This window comes from Glycine max, chromosome 18 (assembly GCF_000004515.6).
Source record: "Glycine max cultivar Williams 82 chromosome 18, Glycine_max_v4.0, whole genome shotgun sequence".
NCBI lineage: Eukaryota > Viridiplantae > Streptophyta > Magnoliopsida > Fabales > Fabaceae > Glycine > Glycine max.
Window position 1 is genome coordinate 12,470,120 of NC_038254.2, and position 18,275 is coordinate 12,488,394.

The window sequence follows — 18,275 nt, forward strand, 5'->3', positions numbered from 1 at the left end:
ATAAAAAGGCTTTTATTTATAATTTTTAATAATTATTTTTGTTGTATTAGATCTTTGATTTATTAAAACTTTTATTTTAAACTTGTCAATTTTCAATTAAGTGATGACTTAACATCATCTCAACAATCTGTATATATTGAAAAGATTTGGTAGCAAGATATCACGTCATCACTTAAATGTCATAGAATCAAAACAAAACAGTTTTTTTTTTCGATATATATCAAGGATCCCATGTAATAAAAAATTATTAGAGATCCAAAATAAAAATTAATTATTTATAAGGGACTTAAAATACATTTAAAACTTTAAAAATTAAAAATTACGGCATTTAAAGAATGTACACAATTGCACGCACCGCTGTGGGGGGAAAAAGCCACGAGACATATATGTAGTACCCTTTTTGCAATGAGATTTAGGGACAGAGTGGTGTAAGATTTGGAGAACTTGCGAAAATTTGATGAAAGCAGAAACAATATTATATATTGCAAAATGATTGAGGCCTGAATGGAGAGAAGTGGGAAATCTCGTGACCTTGACAAAAACTGATGAATAAGCAATACAATTGTGTAAATAGCATGATGAAAAATATGTTTTTCTAAACAATAACGCCCCATGTATCTTCTTTTTAAACAATAGCTCTACAGTTTGGAACATCTTTTATTTCTCCGTAGACCAAACTACCAAATTTGTTTTCCAAATTTGGTGTGTCAAGAATCAAATGCTTGAAACCTAGCTAGGATCCCCATGTACTGGTAAACATATTTGAGAATATCCATACTTTCAAGTTTTCCTCCTATCGTAGATAGTGACATAAATTTTCTGGATAGCTTACTATGAATATTCAACCATTCTGGAAAATTCTTTTCAGGAAAGCCTTCAAGTTGCAACATTTTTAACTCTGAAGGCAAACTGATTGGAATATCACCGTACCTTGTGTCTGACACACCCCATGATATTTTGAGATGCTCATGTGATGACAGTTCTCTCAAGCTTTCAACCTCTCCTTCTTAGATCACAGCCCCACTTCCTATATGTATGCTGAGTCGCTTCAGTCTTTCCGAATTTGCAGCAAGATCTGATATTCTGCAAGGAGTATTGCTCGAACTACCTAATGCAAATCCCTTGAGTACTTCAAGCTTTGTCAACTTCTAAATCCCCTTGGGCATTCTGTCCAACAAGTAGCATTGAGACAAATTCAAATGTCTGAGGTTTCTCAATGAAGCAATATTATCAGGTAATGTTTCTAGATAATGACAAGCTTTGAGATCTAGAGTTTCTAGACTCTCAAGTTTAAGAATGGAGCGTGGCAGCACAGATTTTGATGATATCCCACAAAAGCTAAGATGCCTCAAATGCTTTTGATTCCCTAACTGCTTCAGGAATTCTTCACTCTCCACTTCAACATGTTTTGGTGAACCATGCAGCCAACGACCAAGTTTAAGCACCTCCAAATGTTCCATTTTGGCCATCCATTGGGGTCCAAGATTAAAATAACTCGCACCAACAATATAAACAGCTTTACAATGGTTAGAAAACCCATCACTGAGTTTAACTTTATGTCTGTCAAGTGCTAAACAATCATACCTAGTATCATGGCCATAAAATGAGGACCGATGTTATTTGTGAATAAGATCCAAAAAGCTGCACTTCATCATTTTGATACAATGACCTCACCGACACTGGACGAACCCGAGGATGAATTTTACATTTACTAATCTCTGGATAACTGTTAAAATTAACTCGAACAATTACTCCATAATCCACCAACACTTCAAACACATCCTCGCCATTTTTCTCTCCTGTTTGCTCTGTTGTATTTTCCACCAAACCCAGTCCATTCCACCAGAGAATTATATTCATTTTCTTTATAACACTTTCGGGCAAATGTAAGAGAGACAAAAAGCAACGTTTTTGAACAGGATGAAGCTTGTTATATTCTACCTTAAACCTTTCCAAGGCCCGACCTTTTGAAACTTGACTAAAGGCCCAAGTATATCGAAGTGGCTTCTCATCTGGAGCTTCCATGCTTTTGATTGCACCTTCAGGCAGCAACTTTTGAGTTGAGATCCTTATTTTCTGGAAAATGTGTCCCTCCTCTTCCGTCAACTTACGTATGTTTTGTTTGCGAATATAGCCATCAATAACCGCCAACGTGTCAAGGAGTTCTTCTTCATTCTTCTTCACCATCCAAAACAGGTCATTTATCTAGTCAACTCAGACTTCAAATCATTCAAATTCGCTTGCTTTTCTACTCTCACCAGGCGCTTCAACAATGTAGGCACTGCTTTCATGGGATTTGTTCGAATTGACAGCTTTTTTTATCACTACTACAAAAAGTGTTTATTACGACAGCTCAACTATAACGGTTGGCCAAAGACCGTTTTTGAAAAGTATTCAGTGGCAATATTGTAATAAATTATGAGTTTAAGGACGGTTATTTAGAAAACCGCCGTAATTGAATGATGTACAAAGACGGTCTTCCAAACCCGTCTTTGTATTGTTACACTTTTTTTCATTTTCTCTCTCTTATCATACAGCTGTTACTCTTTTTCCTTGATATTCTCGCTTTCTCTCTCTCGGGTAGCGCACTGGTTGCGCTTCTTCATTGCGGCACTGAGTGAGGCGGTTCACTCTTGCTGCCTCTTTCTCTTCTCTGTCCCTAGAAACAAACCATCATCTTCTTAGATCTATACAAAAAGCAAAACCCTAAACACTTCCTTGCCTTGTTTCGGTTCCTCTTCCAATTTGATCTCATCATCAATGGCTTTCGCATGCAGCAGAATCGCGCAACGAACATCAATTTCATCTATAAAATCAGCCATCAAATCCAACATTCGCGCTTCTTCATTCTCCAAACCAGCTTCCTCCTTTTCTCCTATTTGCCAATCCTTATTGGCCAGGTTTCCCTTCGTCCTACGATGTTCTTTTTGCTCCTAATCACAAACAAGCCTTAGAATTATCGATTTGTGGTTGTTGTCGTTGGTCTGTTGCAGGATTTTGCAGGAGCTGAGATGCGTGCAGTCGATGTTGCCGCTGCACAGCACGGTGGCGGCGGCGAGAATGATGTCGTGTCTGACTTTCAAAAGTTGTCGAGCGCTTTCACCGGGTACTCTCTGCTGCACCTCTCCTAGCCTCTAATACTCTCCTTTTCAAAAGTATTCGCAAACCATGAGTTGCTTCTCGGCTTGGGTTTAGTTTTTCTATGGATTTTCTTTTTTCTCTTCCCGCTTTCGAATAAGCTTTGTGAATTGTGAGTGCACTGCTAAAATTAAGAAGAGAAAACTAATACACTTAGTCTATCTATTTATTTAATTAGGACCCATGCTTTGGTATTTTTCTTAGGCAACTAGCAGTTTTTCATTTGAGTTTAATTGGCGAATTTGGGATTTTCAAAATCATTTAAAAAGCTTCACTCTATTTGATTTTGCTTTCTAAATTTGTGCACCATTTAGCCTCTTGATAATACTGTTGTGTTAATTGTCGATACAAGTAGAAGATAATTTCCCAATCTATATCAGAGGTGTTCTGCTGTTTCTCCAACCTCTTGGCTATCTCAGACTGGTAGAAGCTTTCCTTTAGGTCTTCCTCATAGTATGTATTGATTAACTGCTTCACCTTCCTCATAGTATGTATTAAAAAGTCTTTTTAACAAATAAATTGGTGATGCACCCTCAGGTCTTGAAGTGAGAGACAATGCAATATCCATGGATGCAATTTCTGCTACTATCATATCTTATAATTTTTGGCCTCCAATATAGGTTTGCAGACAAGATTCGTGTGAAAATAAACTTAGGACTGCTTGTGTAATTGTTGTTGCAAATGCTTGTGTTTTACCTACTACTACTACTACTACTATTATTATTATTAACAAAATTTTGACAGAGTTCTTTAAAAAGGAGCCTAGGTGGACTATGTGTGCAATTCTCAGCCCAACTTTTAAAGTACGGGAGTTTCAGGTAAAATTTTTCTGCCATTGTAATGTTTTAAAATTACTCAATATAAAACTATTCAGATCTTTTTAGGAATCCCGGACTTCAGCATTTGTTTTTTTATTTTATTTTTTTGGTATATGTTATGTACCTTGAAGTTTGAATTACTTGTCTCTGGTATCTCCCTTTGCTTTAGAAATTGTGCTCGTTAACTACTATTTTGTTGTGGTGAATTGTTTGTACGTGTTAGTATTATATTTGGCATGCATGTTTCAAGACCACTAGGATTTTCCACCTCACCAATTGAGATTGATCCATAATCAGGAAGTTTGTGACAACCAGGCCAAGTTTCCTCATCAATGTTCCCCAAAACACTTAAAATTCTGCTGACTCTGAAATATTCTTCATGACTCAAGCTTACCTGATTTGGATTTTCATATGCAGTTTGGTTTAAGTTAACTAATTGAGAAATAGATTCAGGATGTTGGGTTGAGCTTTCATCATATAATAAACTAGGAATAGTTTTGAAGCATAACTTTTCCTTTTCCGCTGTTTGGGTAAAATGACCATGATTGTTAGTTATTAGTGACGAATGTAATTCCTGTTACATGGTTTGTGACAATCATTGTGTTCCTCTCTTGAGCATCTTCCAGTCCAATTATTTGATGTGTAGTCATGGTATCAAAATCTATTAACTAATAGACCATTCTCTGTAAGGCTTCTTTTTTACCTTGGACCTTGGTGTAACTGGTTTTTGAAAAATACTTGTTTAGGATAATCTTGTGTCACATAGCTTGGACTAATCCATTTCATTATTAGTAGAGCTCCTTTGACATGATCATATCCTATACTTCATGTTAATTACTTTCTATTTCTACGTAATTTATCGCATTATAAGTGTATGCACCTCTTCCTTTAATTACACTCTATAATCAGAATATGAGATTGATAACTGATGTATTCTTTGAAGGAAGTGAGCTTTGTAAATTTATGCTTGAAATAGTGGTCATCACACCAGTTTGGTTGGTGTCGGTACTTTAGACATAGCTAGAGTGGGCCAAAAATGCAAGACTTACTTTTCTTAACTTTTTTTAGTGTATGAGAATGATGGGTCTTGAGTGGAAGGATATTGCTTTTGTTCAGAAGTCAAATTTGGAGAGTTATATACAATGAATTACAGATTTCCTTGGTCCGCATGAAAGGTACGTTTCATTCCTGCTAATATTTTTTCTTGTCAGCTTGTTTTCTTTACCTTCATTTGAATTTTTTGTGGCTTTATTTTACTTTTTGTGGTTAGATCTTTTTCTTAAAACTGAAATCATGGGATGAGTTCTAAAAAACACGAATTATCTAAGGTTATTTTATATTAAAGAAAGTTATGAAAAAGATTAAAAAAATATCGTTGGGGTGAAATGTGAGAGCCCAAACACAATTCGCGTTGAGCCTGAAGGGCCCACGAAGAGCTGTGTGTGGCCTTTGGTAGATACTAATGGACTGTTTTGAACTATATCCAAGCTTAATATATCTAAATATTTATAACACAATGTTTTGTAACTTTTGTAGAATTGATTAGCTTAAATGGCTGGTCCTAGGATTGTCCATGCTATCTTGAAAGGTCCGAGTGTGGTTAAGGACATCATAATTGGAATAACACTTGGCTTAGCTGCTGGTGGTGTGTGGAAGATGCACCACTGGAATAATATATATATATATATATATATATATATATATATATATATATATAAAAGTCATAATAACAATGTATTAAATTGAAATTTTATTAAAATATTTATTTTAAAAATAAGTAAAAAAAATGTGTATGTGACTGGGGGCAGGGTGTTTATAAAAATGGTCCTATTTTTGTTTAAGAAAACTATTATTTAAAAATTATTGTTATTATTTAAAGGAAAAATGGTCCTAAATCACATTTACCCTGCTAGTTTCTTTACACTATTTCATCCAATTTCACTCTTTTTTCGTTAAAAATGTTATTACTTTTCAAATATCCTAAATCATCTCCTTCATGATTAGAACAAATTTAATTTCCAAGTTAATAATAATAATAATAATAATAATTATAAAGAGAAACCTACTAAGATCAGTTTAGCGACGGAGGTTTGAATAATTCCTATGATGTATCATGTTCTAACTTCATCACTGCCTCTGTACAACAATAAAAATTAGAACAATGTCAAAGAGTAAAAATATTTCATTTACACTGATATCCAATAATTGAGTCTTATAATGCAAATGTTTTGTTACAATGGTCATAATCACATTATTGTAGTCAATAGTACTAATAGCCTAGTTTATTTATTTGCTTTCACACCTCTGTTATGTTGATGCTCAACCCTTAAAACAGCAGTAATAGGCTTTTTCTATCTTTAGAAAAAGCAACAAAGTTTAAAATTTTTCTTATGAGCACTTGTTTTGAAAGAAAAGAAAATTAAAGAAAATAGATTGAAAATATTTTCTTAATAATTAATTGCTAACAATATATAATTTTAAAAAATGTTATATGGAAGGACTACATGTGCTTAAAAGTTAATAGATTATTTACTTAGTTAACTTTTGTTTTCCTATTTTATCTCCAATAATTAATTGATTAATATAAAAAAACACTACGTACAAATAAGTCTATGAATTTAATTTAAATACTATTAAAGGTTCTATAGTGGACATTAAGAATGGAAATAAGTTGGCTATTAGGAGATTATAGCACGGCTTATATATAATGAGGTCTAACGTACATGACTTATTTATTAAATAGCTAGATGAAACTTAGCTCTTGAAAAAAGTCTATAAAGTATGATAGTCCATTCGAGTTGTTTATACAATATTTATAAATATAATTATTAATAAACTTACTTAAGTCAATAAACATATCAACTTATTTATCGGTCTTATCATAAATTAGATTTTTAAATTGACTTACAAGTTAAGTAAATTTTATACATGTGAGGCCTTTAAAAAAGACTTACAACATTGTAGCCTTGGTGCATTTCATTTTTCGTAAGCTAATTTAAAAAAGAATTGTTATTTATAAATAAATAGAGTTTTAGAAAAATGATAAGATTTTATAAATAAATAAATAAGCAGATATAATTATTAATTAAAATAATAATTTGAGAGAAAATAAAAAGGGTATTTATTTATTTGTTTGATAGAGAATAAAATAGAGTTTATTTTTATAAAATAATAAATAAATAAATAGACTAAACCTAGCTATAAATAGCGTTAGGTCAGTTTTCATACTGACGGTATCTCTTCTTCCCCTCATTTTCATTTTTCCCCTTCTCCTCTCAAAACTCTTTCTTTTTCTCGCAGCCCACCAAACCTATCTCATAAAAATGACGATCTCGAATTCATTCACCGTTGGATCGTCGTGAAATTTGAGCACCCTGTTCCCAACCCAATTCCGAGGATTCTCATCGTTGGGAATTTCAAAATCATGTCTGAGCTTAGAGTAAAACCCTTTGCACCGTAGCTCTCTCTTTTCCCGTAGAAACCCAAAACGGTCTCAGTAAAACTACGATCCCGGTTTCGTTAACCATTGGATTTTCATGAAATTTTGATATGTGGTTTGCGATTCAATTCCACACACCTTCCCTATTGGGATTTATGAGATAATATTCATGGAGAGAGAAAAAGGAATCACACGAAGACAATACATATGGAGGCTTCAATCCCTTCTCCGTCTCGCTAACGTTTGGGAACTCTATCGGAGCAGTCGGAGGAAAAACTGGAGGAATCTCAGGAAACCGCTAGAGATGTTGTTATCGCTGTCGGAAGACACGTGAGTCCGCTTAGAGGTAAGGGATGAGTTATTCACAATTGGGGGTTAGTGAGAACATGTGTAGGGATCCTTAGAGGATTAAATTGGGGTTTTATTTTGGGATGTTTATTAAATTGCAATTTTTCCTTTATGATTACATATAAAATATTGATGTTCTGATGAGAGTTGCTTGATAAATTGTGCTCTTGATATTTGTATATTTTGACCTATGATTTTGATATAATTGTGTAATATTATTTGGGGGGTTTTAGTCCCCAGGTTTTGATAGTCTTTTGTATTAATTGTTATATTGAGGATATGAAATGATAATTCAAATTGTGAGTATGTGGTGAATTGAACATGTGATTAATGGTGGAATACATGTATATTGAGATGTGTATTGTGTTGTGAGCTATAAATTGTGCAATCACATAACCGTAACACCCTTTAAGGGCGACGAGTTTTGCACGACGAGTATTGTGATGGGATCCATTGTGGGAACCCGACGAGTTTAATCACAAGCACGATGAGTTAAAATGATTTTGAAAATAATTTAGTAGTGTCTGTATTGTATAGTTCATATGTAAAGTGAATATGATTCATGAGGTGTGATAACATGCTATTTTGATATTATACCATTGTAATTGAGATCGAGTGTATGTGATAAACTGAGTATGCACGTGATTGAGATGTTGTGTGCATTGAGTTATAAACTGTTGATTGTACAATCACACGACTATAAGACCCTTTAAGGGCGACGAGTTAATGCTAAGACCCTTTAAGGGTGACGAGTTTATGCTAAGTCCTTTTAAGGGCGATGAGTTAATGCTAAGACCTTTTAAGGGCGACGAGTTAATGCTAAGACCCTTAAAGGGCGGCGAGTTAAAAATATTTGAGAACAATTGAGGAGTCGTGTGTTTTGTACAGTTCATAGATAGAGTCTGTGTGCTAAAATGTTTTCTGGGTTGGACCTGAATCAGGAGGGAAAGGCCTTGACGGACTCTTCGGAGTGTAGGCCTTGGGGGTCATCCGGTTTGAGTGCTCCTTTAAGCCTATATTGATCCCATATGGTTGGAGCATTCTCGCAAAACACTGTGACCCTGACTGGTCTCCCTATGATATTACCTAGTGAGAGTGACTTGACTTGCTAATGTGTGGCTTGTCTTGTCACGTACTCCTAGGCACCTGACGAGGTTTTTCACTGATATGGTACCACATTACATATAGGATTGAGTCTTAGTGTATTTGTTGCATAACGCTTGTGTATTGTTCTTTATTGATTGATTTGATGATATTGTGTTTTGACTATTGAGTATGCGAATGTTGTGAAAACGAATGAGACGTGTGGTAAAATAACGTGAGTTATGCTCAAGTGAATTGTATTTTGTTATATAATATTTATACCTATACGTTGTCTTATTTTTCTCTATTAGTTAGGAATGTGATAATTCACTCCCTCGGTTATTTTTGTTTGGATCCTGTGATGATCTTGAACTTTGTGTTCGGGGGAGCAGATGACTAGGTGAGTTGCTTTAAGGAACGTTGTGCTAAAGGACGTCGAGACACAATGCTCTGATAGGATGTGACATTAGGGTATAAGTTGTTATATTAATTGTATGAGGTCTTAGACAACCTTGTTTTGAGCCGAAATAATTTATTAATTATTTGAACAAGTTTTGTTATGATGTTAGAAAGGTGAATGTGAGCCTTCTACCCTCTTGAAAAGCTTGTATTTAAATGTGTTTTAAAAACTTTTGATTAAGTTTGATTTCTTATTTCTTTTATTATTAGTACAAATATGTATGGGGTAGAGGGTGTCACAAGTGCTGCTCATTTGCTATGATATATCTCTTCTAGTAAATATTTAATAGCTACCTCATTGTTATTGTTAAGTATATTAGGACTAAGCGGTGAAGGCAGCATTTGAGAGTTTTTGAGCAACACGTTGAAAGGGGTTTGGATGAACACGTTTGTGACATGTGTCATTCAGCATTTGCTGAGTAAGAACTCAAAGAATACATGTTTATTCTGTATTAGTATTTGACTAAAAAAAGTATTAAATTAAGAAATTAACTAAAAAGAGTTAGTTCTACACAAGTATCAATAGTTTACTCTCAATTTTATAAACCTAAAACTCCATGCAAATTCTACCCAAACCTCCTATGTGATATATGTTTTAAGGGTATTGTTAGGTACACCCAGCATTATTGTTGGTGCACCCAGCAAATTTTCTAAATGCCCAAAGTACCCCTTCCTCTGCTGCTCCTGCATTCCGTCTTGTCGATGAATAGTGCCGCCATGAACAGTGCTTTGCACCAGGCACCAAGCTTTTTAATTTAAACGGCACAATGCTTCATTTGTGCATTCTTTCGCTGTTTTCTCTCCTCCGTGCACAGTGCTTCTTCCCCGTAATTCTTTTGTTTCGTTGCGATCGTTTTGGTTCGGTGAACGGTTAGGTTCCGTTAAGGTGAAGGTGAAGGCGTTGCGGTGGTCGGTGGCGACAGACGAGGTACGCAGTGTTGGGTGCGTTCTGTTCTGGTGTATGGCAAATCGTGCGGATCAAGTTGATCCGTAAGAAGTTTACGGATCAACTTGATCCGCAGTTATATTTCATTGTTGGGGATCAAGTTGATAGTTGCGGATCAAGTGGATCCGTGAGTCTTTTGCAGATCAAGTTAATTCGCAAGTTGCTCGCGGATCAAGTTGATCCGCAAGTTTTTAGCAGATCAAGTTGATCCACCAGTTGCTCGCGAATCAACTTGATCCGCTAGAAACTTGCGGATCAACTTGATCCACGAGAAACTTGCGGATCAATATCCTCCATAACTAATTTGCGGATCAACTATAACATATGCGGATCACATTACAACACACCCGGATCAAACAACGTCAATTGGGTACATAGTAATCACTTTAAATGCTCATGGGGTATCTTTGTTTTTTCGCTATGGGTGCTAGGTGCCCCAACAATAATGCTGGGTGCACCTAGCAACACCCATGTTTTAAACATGAAAAAGGGAACGAGAGACCCAATTTTCTATACCCGTGCTAATATCAGGTATGACTAACATTGATAATCTCTATCATTGTCTGCAGGTTCAAGGAATGGGGATTTCATAAAGGTTTGGGCAACACTACTCTGGTTTTGGAAAAAGTATGACATCTTTTTTTTTTCTGGTTTTGGAACACTACTCTTTATTGAATAACTTCAATGAGGCTGAGGCTTTTTTTTTTAAACAGGTGGTATATATTCTTGATCAAGTAAGGGCCTTAGAGGAAGAGATACTCCATAAGATTGAGCTGCAAGGCTTGGTGTTATTTTGTCTTTTAAGGTTTGTGTCCTTGTACTATCTATACCATGCTAATAGCCATCATATCTTCCTTCTTGTTTCTCATTTGTAAATATTCAAATTAATAAATGTATTTAAATATATAAATTATATGTTGGATTTGTCATGAATAGTTTAAATTGTGATGCAAAGTTATTTTTAACTATAGGCAATTTCTTTTAAAAATGCCTATTGAAATTCTATTTTGATATTGTGATAAGAGTAAATTTGCAATTTTTTTTTGCTTATGTTGTATATATATGAATCTAATGATTTACTTTCATTTTCTTGACTGAGTTAGTGTATCTAATAAGTGTTTGAAATTCACTTTGCTTCTTGTCTATTTAATTATTTCAATTAATCATTGTGAGATTGAAATATAGAGAATAAAAACTAACTTCCATAAACCAGCAGCCACTCGAGAAAAGATAAATGCTAAAGTTGTTGGTGTTCTTTGGATCGAACCTCAAGGAAGAGCAAGAAGAAGGAAAAGGAACCTATGGAAAAGCCTCCGAGCAAGTCACAAATTAAGAAAAGGCCTTCTATGTGGTAATTTCCGAACCACAATTTGGGTTAAGATTATTTATTTGATACAAGTTGTTTGGTTTTTTTTCCACTAGGAGTTTACAATTTTATTTCTCCCATTGTATTTAAATAAGATATATAATGCCCTTTCATGCTACTGTGCATGTTATAAATAAGTTCCTCACTATCTTGATCTCTCATGTAGGTTCATAGTGTATGGGCAGCAGTAGAAGCTTATCCAGCCCCTTCTATTGTTCTACATCACATTCACATGATGTACTTCATGTTTTTGACGATTTTAGGGAGGCTTATGCTTGGCTGATTCATAATATAGAAAAAAAATGATAAAGTAAGTTCTATAGGATTTCATTATTTCTTTGTTGAAATGGATTTGTGGTGTCTTGTGTACAACTTTTTTATTGATGTTGCCAACTTTGATTATCTTTGCCTTTTTCTCTCACCAAGTGCAGAATTTAGGCTAATTACTGATATTCTTTCTGAAAAATATTGTTGGAACTTGGAATTAATGGTGATAGTTATCTTGCATTATTTCTTGTGTTTATACTAATTCCTGAAATTTACATCATGTTTCGAAATTAAATCCATTGAGGCTGCTGGTAATGAAAATTGACTATTTTCAGTAGTTTGATATTATGGGTGAAATTCAATTGAGACTTGAGGTGATTTAACAAATGTTATAAATTAACTTGGGGCATAGTCTGTTCCTTGTAAGAATTATTTGATCCCTTGAACATGTTTGGTTCCGTTTCCATTTTTTTTCAATCAGTGGAAATTTGGTGAGAAGTTACTTAAATCATCGTTAATGCTTGATATTGTCAAAAGGGATTATGTGAAAATTTTAATTTATGAACTCAACTCCTGGGAAGAAAGTTCAAATTCTGAAGTAGGCATATTAAGTATTATCCCCTTAGTATGTAATATATATTCAAATTTTGGTTAATGCATAAACTGAATATGGATTTAATTAACCACTTTAGTGGGTAATGTTTCTAAATTATTAATTATAAATTTTATGGATTTAATTTAAATTCCTAAATCAGTTTCTCCTTAAGATTACTTTTCTTACCCCAAATGAAGAACAAATAAATGTTGGTTAAAACACATTATAAATGTTGGACTATATACTTATTGATAGTGTTTAGTACTTATGTGTGGCTTGCTTTGTTGTTGCTTATTAGTTAAGAGCAAATAATTTGTTTCTCATATCCTCGTAGAATATTAATTGCCATTTAGTCAGTTGATAATTTAAAATTGCTTTCTAAGATGGTTATTAGTAATAACCGTCTTAAAAAGTTAAATCTGATAGCACTTACTAAGACGGTTATTAGTAATAATCGTCTTAGAAAGTATACATTCTAAGATGGTTATTACCAATTAACCGTCTTATAATATGTACTTTCTAAAGACGATTATAACTAATAATAGTCTTAAAAAAATATATTTTTTACGACAGTTAATTTTAAACTGTCGTTAAAAATGTTTTGTTTTTAACATTACTGCCTACAACGACGGTTTTACCGTCGTTAAAGGGTCTTTTTAATCGTCGTTAAAAAAGCTTTTTGTAGTAGTGTATGCAAGAAGATTGAGGGACAGAGTGGTGATATTTTCTTACTTCATGAAAAAGAGTAAATTCATTATCTAGATTTCATGAAATTCTATAAACTTTTCCATTTTTTTAACATAATCTTCCTTATAAAACAAAACAATATAATGCTTTTGCATCACTGGTAACAAGTTATTGACTATTAATAAAGATAAAATTGATATAGGCTTAAATATATTTTTAATACCTAATATATATTCAAATTTTATGATCTCTGTTAATCAATTAAAGTAAAAAATTAAATAAATCAAATATTGAGATCACCATCGTGAAGCAAAACAAGAACAAGCGAAAAATGGTCTACACGTAGCAAATGGATCTCATTCCCTAAGTTTCTCAAGAAGGGCCAAGAAGACGATGACGTTTTGTGGCAATGAAATGCAAAATCAAATCAAGGAAATGATGCAGGAGACCAAGCCCACTTTGGAGAGGGTTATTAGGATGGTTGAGATGCTGGTGGATCCTATTAGGCCTCCAAAGTTCAAGCACAAGCGTGTTATGAAGGAGTCGGGGTCTATGCTATGCCAATGATGCACTTGCCAATGCAGCCTGTGACGGTGAAGGACCAAAAGGATTGGAAGATTCCTCCGTGCATTTCAAATTGGAAGAATTTGAAGGGGTATAATATTCCTCATAATAAGAGGCTTGCTGCTGATGGGAGAGGCCTTCGGGAAGAATCAAATGGTTATTAAGTTGGTAATGTAGTGGCATCAACCATAAAGTGCTGCTATCCTCTTTGCTACAGTCATCAAAACTCACAAGGCAGTTTCTAGGGTGGGAGGGTGTATGGAGAAAAGTCCATAATTGTTTAAATATTCATTTTAATTTTTGAAAGTGTGAGACACTAAAAAATTTATTCCTTAAATATGAAAGTTCAAATTTTATCTTTGAATATGCAAAAAGTGTTATTAAATTTGTGAGACCATTTTGTCATTAAGTTATAATGTTTAATGATTAATTTGACAATATGTTGTATTTTTCGAGGACCAATTTGACATTAAGTTGCAAAGTTTATGGACCAATTTATCATTTAATTGTCTGTAGGACTAATTTGTCGTTGTATATTTTATACATTTGGGGACTAAATTCAAATTTCTCATCTTTTAGGGACCCATATGTCACCGCCTCATACTTTTTGTTAGACAAGTTGCGTCAATAACTTAAGAGGGGGGTGAATTAAGTTTTAAAATTTTCCACTAACAAAATTTTAACCTCCTTTTAAATGATAGACTCAGAATGCAGAAGAAGAAGCAACAATCAATTTAATAATATTCTTTAAACGTGCAAGATAAAATTGATTGTAATAAAATAAACAAGATAAAGGAAGAGAGAATTATAAACTCGATTTATACTAGTTTGGCCACTTTCCGTGCCTACGTCCAGTCCTCAAGCAATCCCGTGCCTACTTGTAATGTATCCCACATTTCTTTTGAATTTTTACAATTTGAGACTCTAAAATATTCATTCATGCCTAATGCAGAAGTTATTATATTTTTTGCCTTTAAATTGTATTGAATCCTTCTTCTTTCATCATCAACCCATTCTTCTCTAGGTTTTTCTATAGTTGCATTTCCCACTACCATTGTAGGAATGAAGGGACCAATTTCAATAGTTTTCCATATATTTAAATCTATGGCTTCAATAAAGATCTGCATTCGGGTTTTTCAATATTGATAACCCTCACTATTGAAAACAAGAGACCTATTAATAGAATTTCCCTCAGGAAATGAAAAGTTAGATGAGACTATAATTATTCTTGAAGTTTTTAAACTTTAATGCTCTGATACCACTTGATGGACAAGTGACCTCAATAACTTAAGAGGGGGAGAATTAAGTTTCAAAATTTCCCACTAACAAACATTTAACCCCTTTTAAATGATAGGCTCAAAATGCAGAAGAAGAAGCAACAAGCAATTTAATAATATTCTTCAAATGTGCAAGACAAATTGATTGCAATAAAATAAATAAGATAAAGGAAGAGAGAATTGAAAACTTGATTTATACTGGTTTGACCACTTCCTGTGCCTACGTCTAGTCCTCAAGCAACCTACTTGAGATTTTCACTATCTCTGTAAATCCTTTATAGACTTTGAACACACATTGGGATCCCTCACCCTTGTGTTCAAGATTCTCCTAGAGACAACCAGTCTCTTGATTACAATTCTTACAATCCAAGAGACAATCAGTCTCTTGATTACAACTTAGTTCAAGATGAAAATAAAGATTTCTCTCCTTTACAGTGGATGATACAAATTGAAGATCCTAGAGGAATTTCTCTCTTTTAGAGATGATAATACAATTTGAAGTTCCTAGATGAATTCTTCAATAGATTTGAAAATGTTTGCCCAAGAGATGTTGAGAGAGCATTTGACAATTAAGTTCTCTTAGAATATCTCTCTCTTGCTTTCCGAAGTCAGACACACATATATATAGGCCCTTCGTGCCTTTTCAAAATGGTTTGAAGAGATGTGTCTTTTCAAAATGTTTTTTCTGAAATTCTTCACTGGTAATCGATTACAGGTTTCTGGTAATCAATTACACAGTTATATTTTGAAGGGTCGTGATTTTTCAAAGTGTTTTCTGAAGTGCCATTGCTGGTAATCAATTACAAACATCTGGTAATCGATTGCATGATTCAAAATTCAAATTCAAAACCCTTTTTAAAAGCTGATTTTCAAAATTGTCTTTTGGTAATCGATTACCAGAGCCTTGGATGTTGGAAACAAATGTGTTTTGAGGCAAAAGCTTGATCAACCAATGAGATTGTTTGAGGCCTTATCTTTTTCTTGATCTTGTTTGCTTGACCTTGAATTAATCTTGAAGCAATGCTTAGCCTTTGAATGTTTGTTGAAGCAACTTTGTTTGATTCTACTTTGGCATCATTAAAACTCTATATTCAAATATTCACACTTTTAAGGATTATTTATCCATCCATAATTCCTTCATTTATTCATCAAAGTCAGTGAATATTTACAAAAATAATACTACGTTTGTCTCTAATTATAAGACAATGGATTAATCTATGCTTACTAAGAAAGCTGATTAATTTAGTTATTAGCATTAACTTTGTCTATAATTATAATACTTTTCTAATTTATCCTTAACTTTATTGGAAATTATTTATTTTCTCCAATCTCCATATGAGAGAGAAAAAAATAATTTAGGATATTTTAGTCAAAAACAGTTAATGCACAAGACAATTGAAATGAATTCTTATAGAAAGGGGCATTGTTTTTCAAATATGTCTTATAAATAGAAATAAATGGAGCATTTTTAATATATATTATAGTCTAAATTGAAATTTTGGTCCCTCCATAATTTTAAATCCTTGATTTTGGTCTCCGACTGCTTTGAGACATTTATGCGACAAAAGATTAAATAAAATGAAAATTAAAATGTATGTTGGTAGGAATTGAACCAATGGCATATTATACACTAATAAAATAATAAACTACTATAACACTTACTTACTTTGTTTGGTTAATTTTATAAATAATATTTTCCATGGATCATTATGTCAAGAGTTATTATTTTTTCCAATTATAAAATTTATAAATTAAACCAATTTATTTAATATAGAATGCTTTTTACTTTTATTTTATATCATTTCATATATTTTTATTTCGAATAGTTTATATATTTTTATTTTTACTTAACACTTTTATTTTTATTATATCAATCTATAATTGAATTTTCTAAATTTATATGTATATTATTTACATAAATAGGAGACCAACAGTGTATTTTAGCTTTTAAATTAATAATTTATGAAAATAATTTACATATTAATTTATGAAATTCAATATAAATTGGTAAATTTTAAATTAAAAATGTAAACTATTTAAAATAAAAGTATGTAAAATGATATAAAATAAAAGTAAAAAGAATTAAATCTTAAATAATTTTGTCTATTTGCTAGTATATCACATTGGTTTTGGTGAGAACCAATATTATATAGTGGCACTACTGAAAAAAGAGTTTTTTATGACGGTTAACAAGTGCATTTAATGATGGTTATTAACCGTCGTTATCAACCAATATTATCAACCTTGCAAAGACGGTTATTAGCTAATAACCGTCTTTGTATGCTGTGTCAGCATTTACATTTAAAGACGGTTATTTCGTAATAATCGTCTTTAAATGTGAAAACCAAAAACCTTTCAAAGACGGTTATTTCTTTGAATGTCAAAAAGAAGAAACTTTCAAAGACGGTTATTTCATAATAACTGTGTTTGAATGTCAAAAGTATAAACTTTCAAAGACGGTATTTGATAGTAACCGTCTTTGAATGTCAAAGTGAAAGTCTTTTAAAGACGGTTATTTCGTAATAACCGTTTTAAAAAGGACATCGAAAGTGACAAATTATCAGACATTAAAATTGATGTCCAGGTACTAAAATTGATATCCAACTTAGTACATACTAAAATTTTCAGACATTAAAATATAATTATGGGTTTGATGACAAGTCATAATTTAAAAACTCCATGCACGAAACAATACAAGAAAGTGGACAAAGTAAAGTTCAAAACAGGCTAGATCAAAGCAATCAACCTTAACATATAGAAAAATAAACCAATCATTACATATATCAACTCACTCCCCTTTCAAAATCATCTAGGTATCATATATCATCTCATGGCTGAAAATCAGAGTGACTCCAATGGAAAAAACAACACTGCCACGTACACACCAAGAGTAACAAATAACGCCAAGTGAAACTTCCAAGCTAAGACAACCTTATACATAAGCCACCCCATAGTCCAATACATGAAGTAAGATTATCTTTCACATTACCGTTATTCTATTAATTTCCTAAGGAAAAATATGACAACATAACCGCCCAAAATTGACAAAATTTGATCCCAGTCCCAACATGCAAAATTAGATTTATTTTATACAAGTAGTATATGGCTTAAACAGCAGAATTCTGAAGCATACATGCACTGGCAGTCAATAAAAAATCAAGAAAATGTAATGAAAGAAAAGTAATAAAAGTCTGGAACACTCTACAATAACCTTACTTTAGCATATCAAAGTTTGTCTAACATGATGTGTCATGGTCCAACAGGTCATGAAAACTAGGGGTGTCAAAA

At 33.0% G+C, this 18,275-nt stretch overlaps 2 protein-coding genes across 15 annotated transcripts; one reads left to right on the top strand and one right to left on the bottom strand.

Moving 5' to 3' along the window:
• Positions 1-1,148: 1,148 nt before the first annotated feature.
• On the bottom strand, positions 1,149-2,187 carry LOC102664578 (disease resistance RPP13-like protein 4). The gene is made up of 2 exons (XM_006603166.1): positions 1,670-2,187; positions 1,149-1,560 (listed from the first exon to the last, which is right to left on the bottom strand). Exons 1-2 carry the CDS (start codon positions 2,185-2,187, stop codon positions 1,149-1,151), a joined length of 930 nt encoding a protein of 309 aa, XP_006603229.1.
• A 312-nt stretch (positions 2,188-2,499) lies between these two features.
• LOC100812339 (uncharacterized) lies at positions 2,500-12,063 on the top strand. Of its 14 annotated transcripts, XR_001385933.3 has the most exons (9): positions 2,513-2,900; positions 2,994-3,106; positions 3,494-3,591; positions 3,676-3,956; positions 5,025-5,131; positions 10,801-10,858; positions 10,945-11,036; positions 11,448-11,582; positions 11,764-12,063. XR_001385933.3 is itself a non-coding variant. In XM_041011909.1 (7 exons), the coding sequence occupies exons 1-6, from the start codon at positions 2,772-2,774 to the stop codon at positions 11,470-11,472; spliced, it is 480 nt and encodes a 159-aa protein (XP_040867843.1). In that variant the 5' UTR covers positions 2,513-2,771; the 3' UTR covers positions 11,473-11,582; positions 11,764-12,063. The 14 variants fall into 14 exon arrangements, 3 of the variants coding, with proteins under 3 accessions (XP_040867843.1, XP_040867844.1, XP_040867845.1); XR_005889631.1 differs by lacking the exon at positions 3,494-3,591 and having other exon boundaries at positions 2,501-2,900; positions 3,897-3,956; XR_001385931.3 differs by having other exon boundaries at positions 2,994-3,591.
• Positions 12,064-18,275: the final 6,212 nt, after the last annotated feature.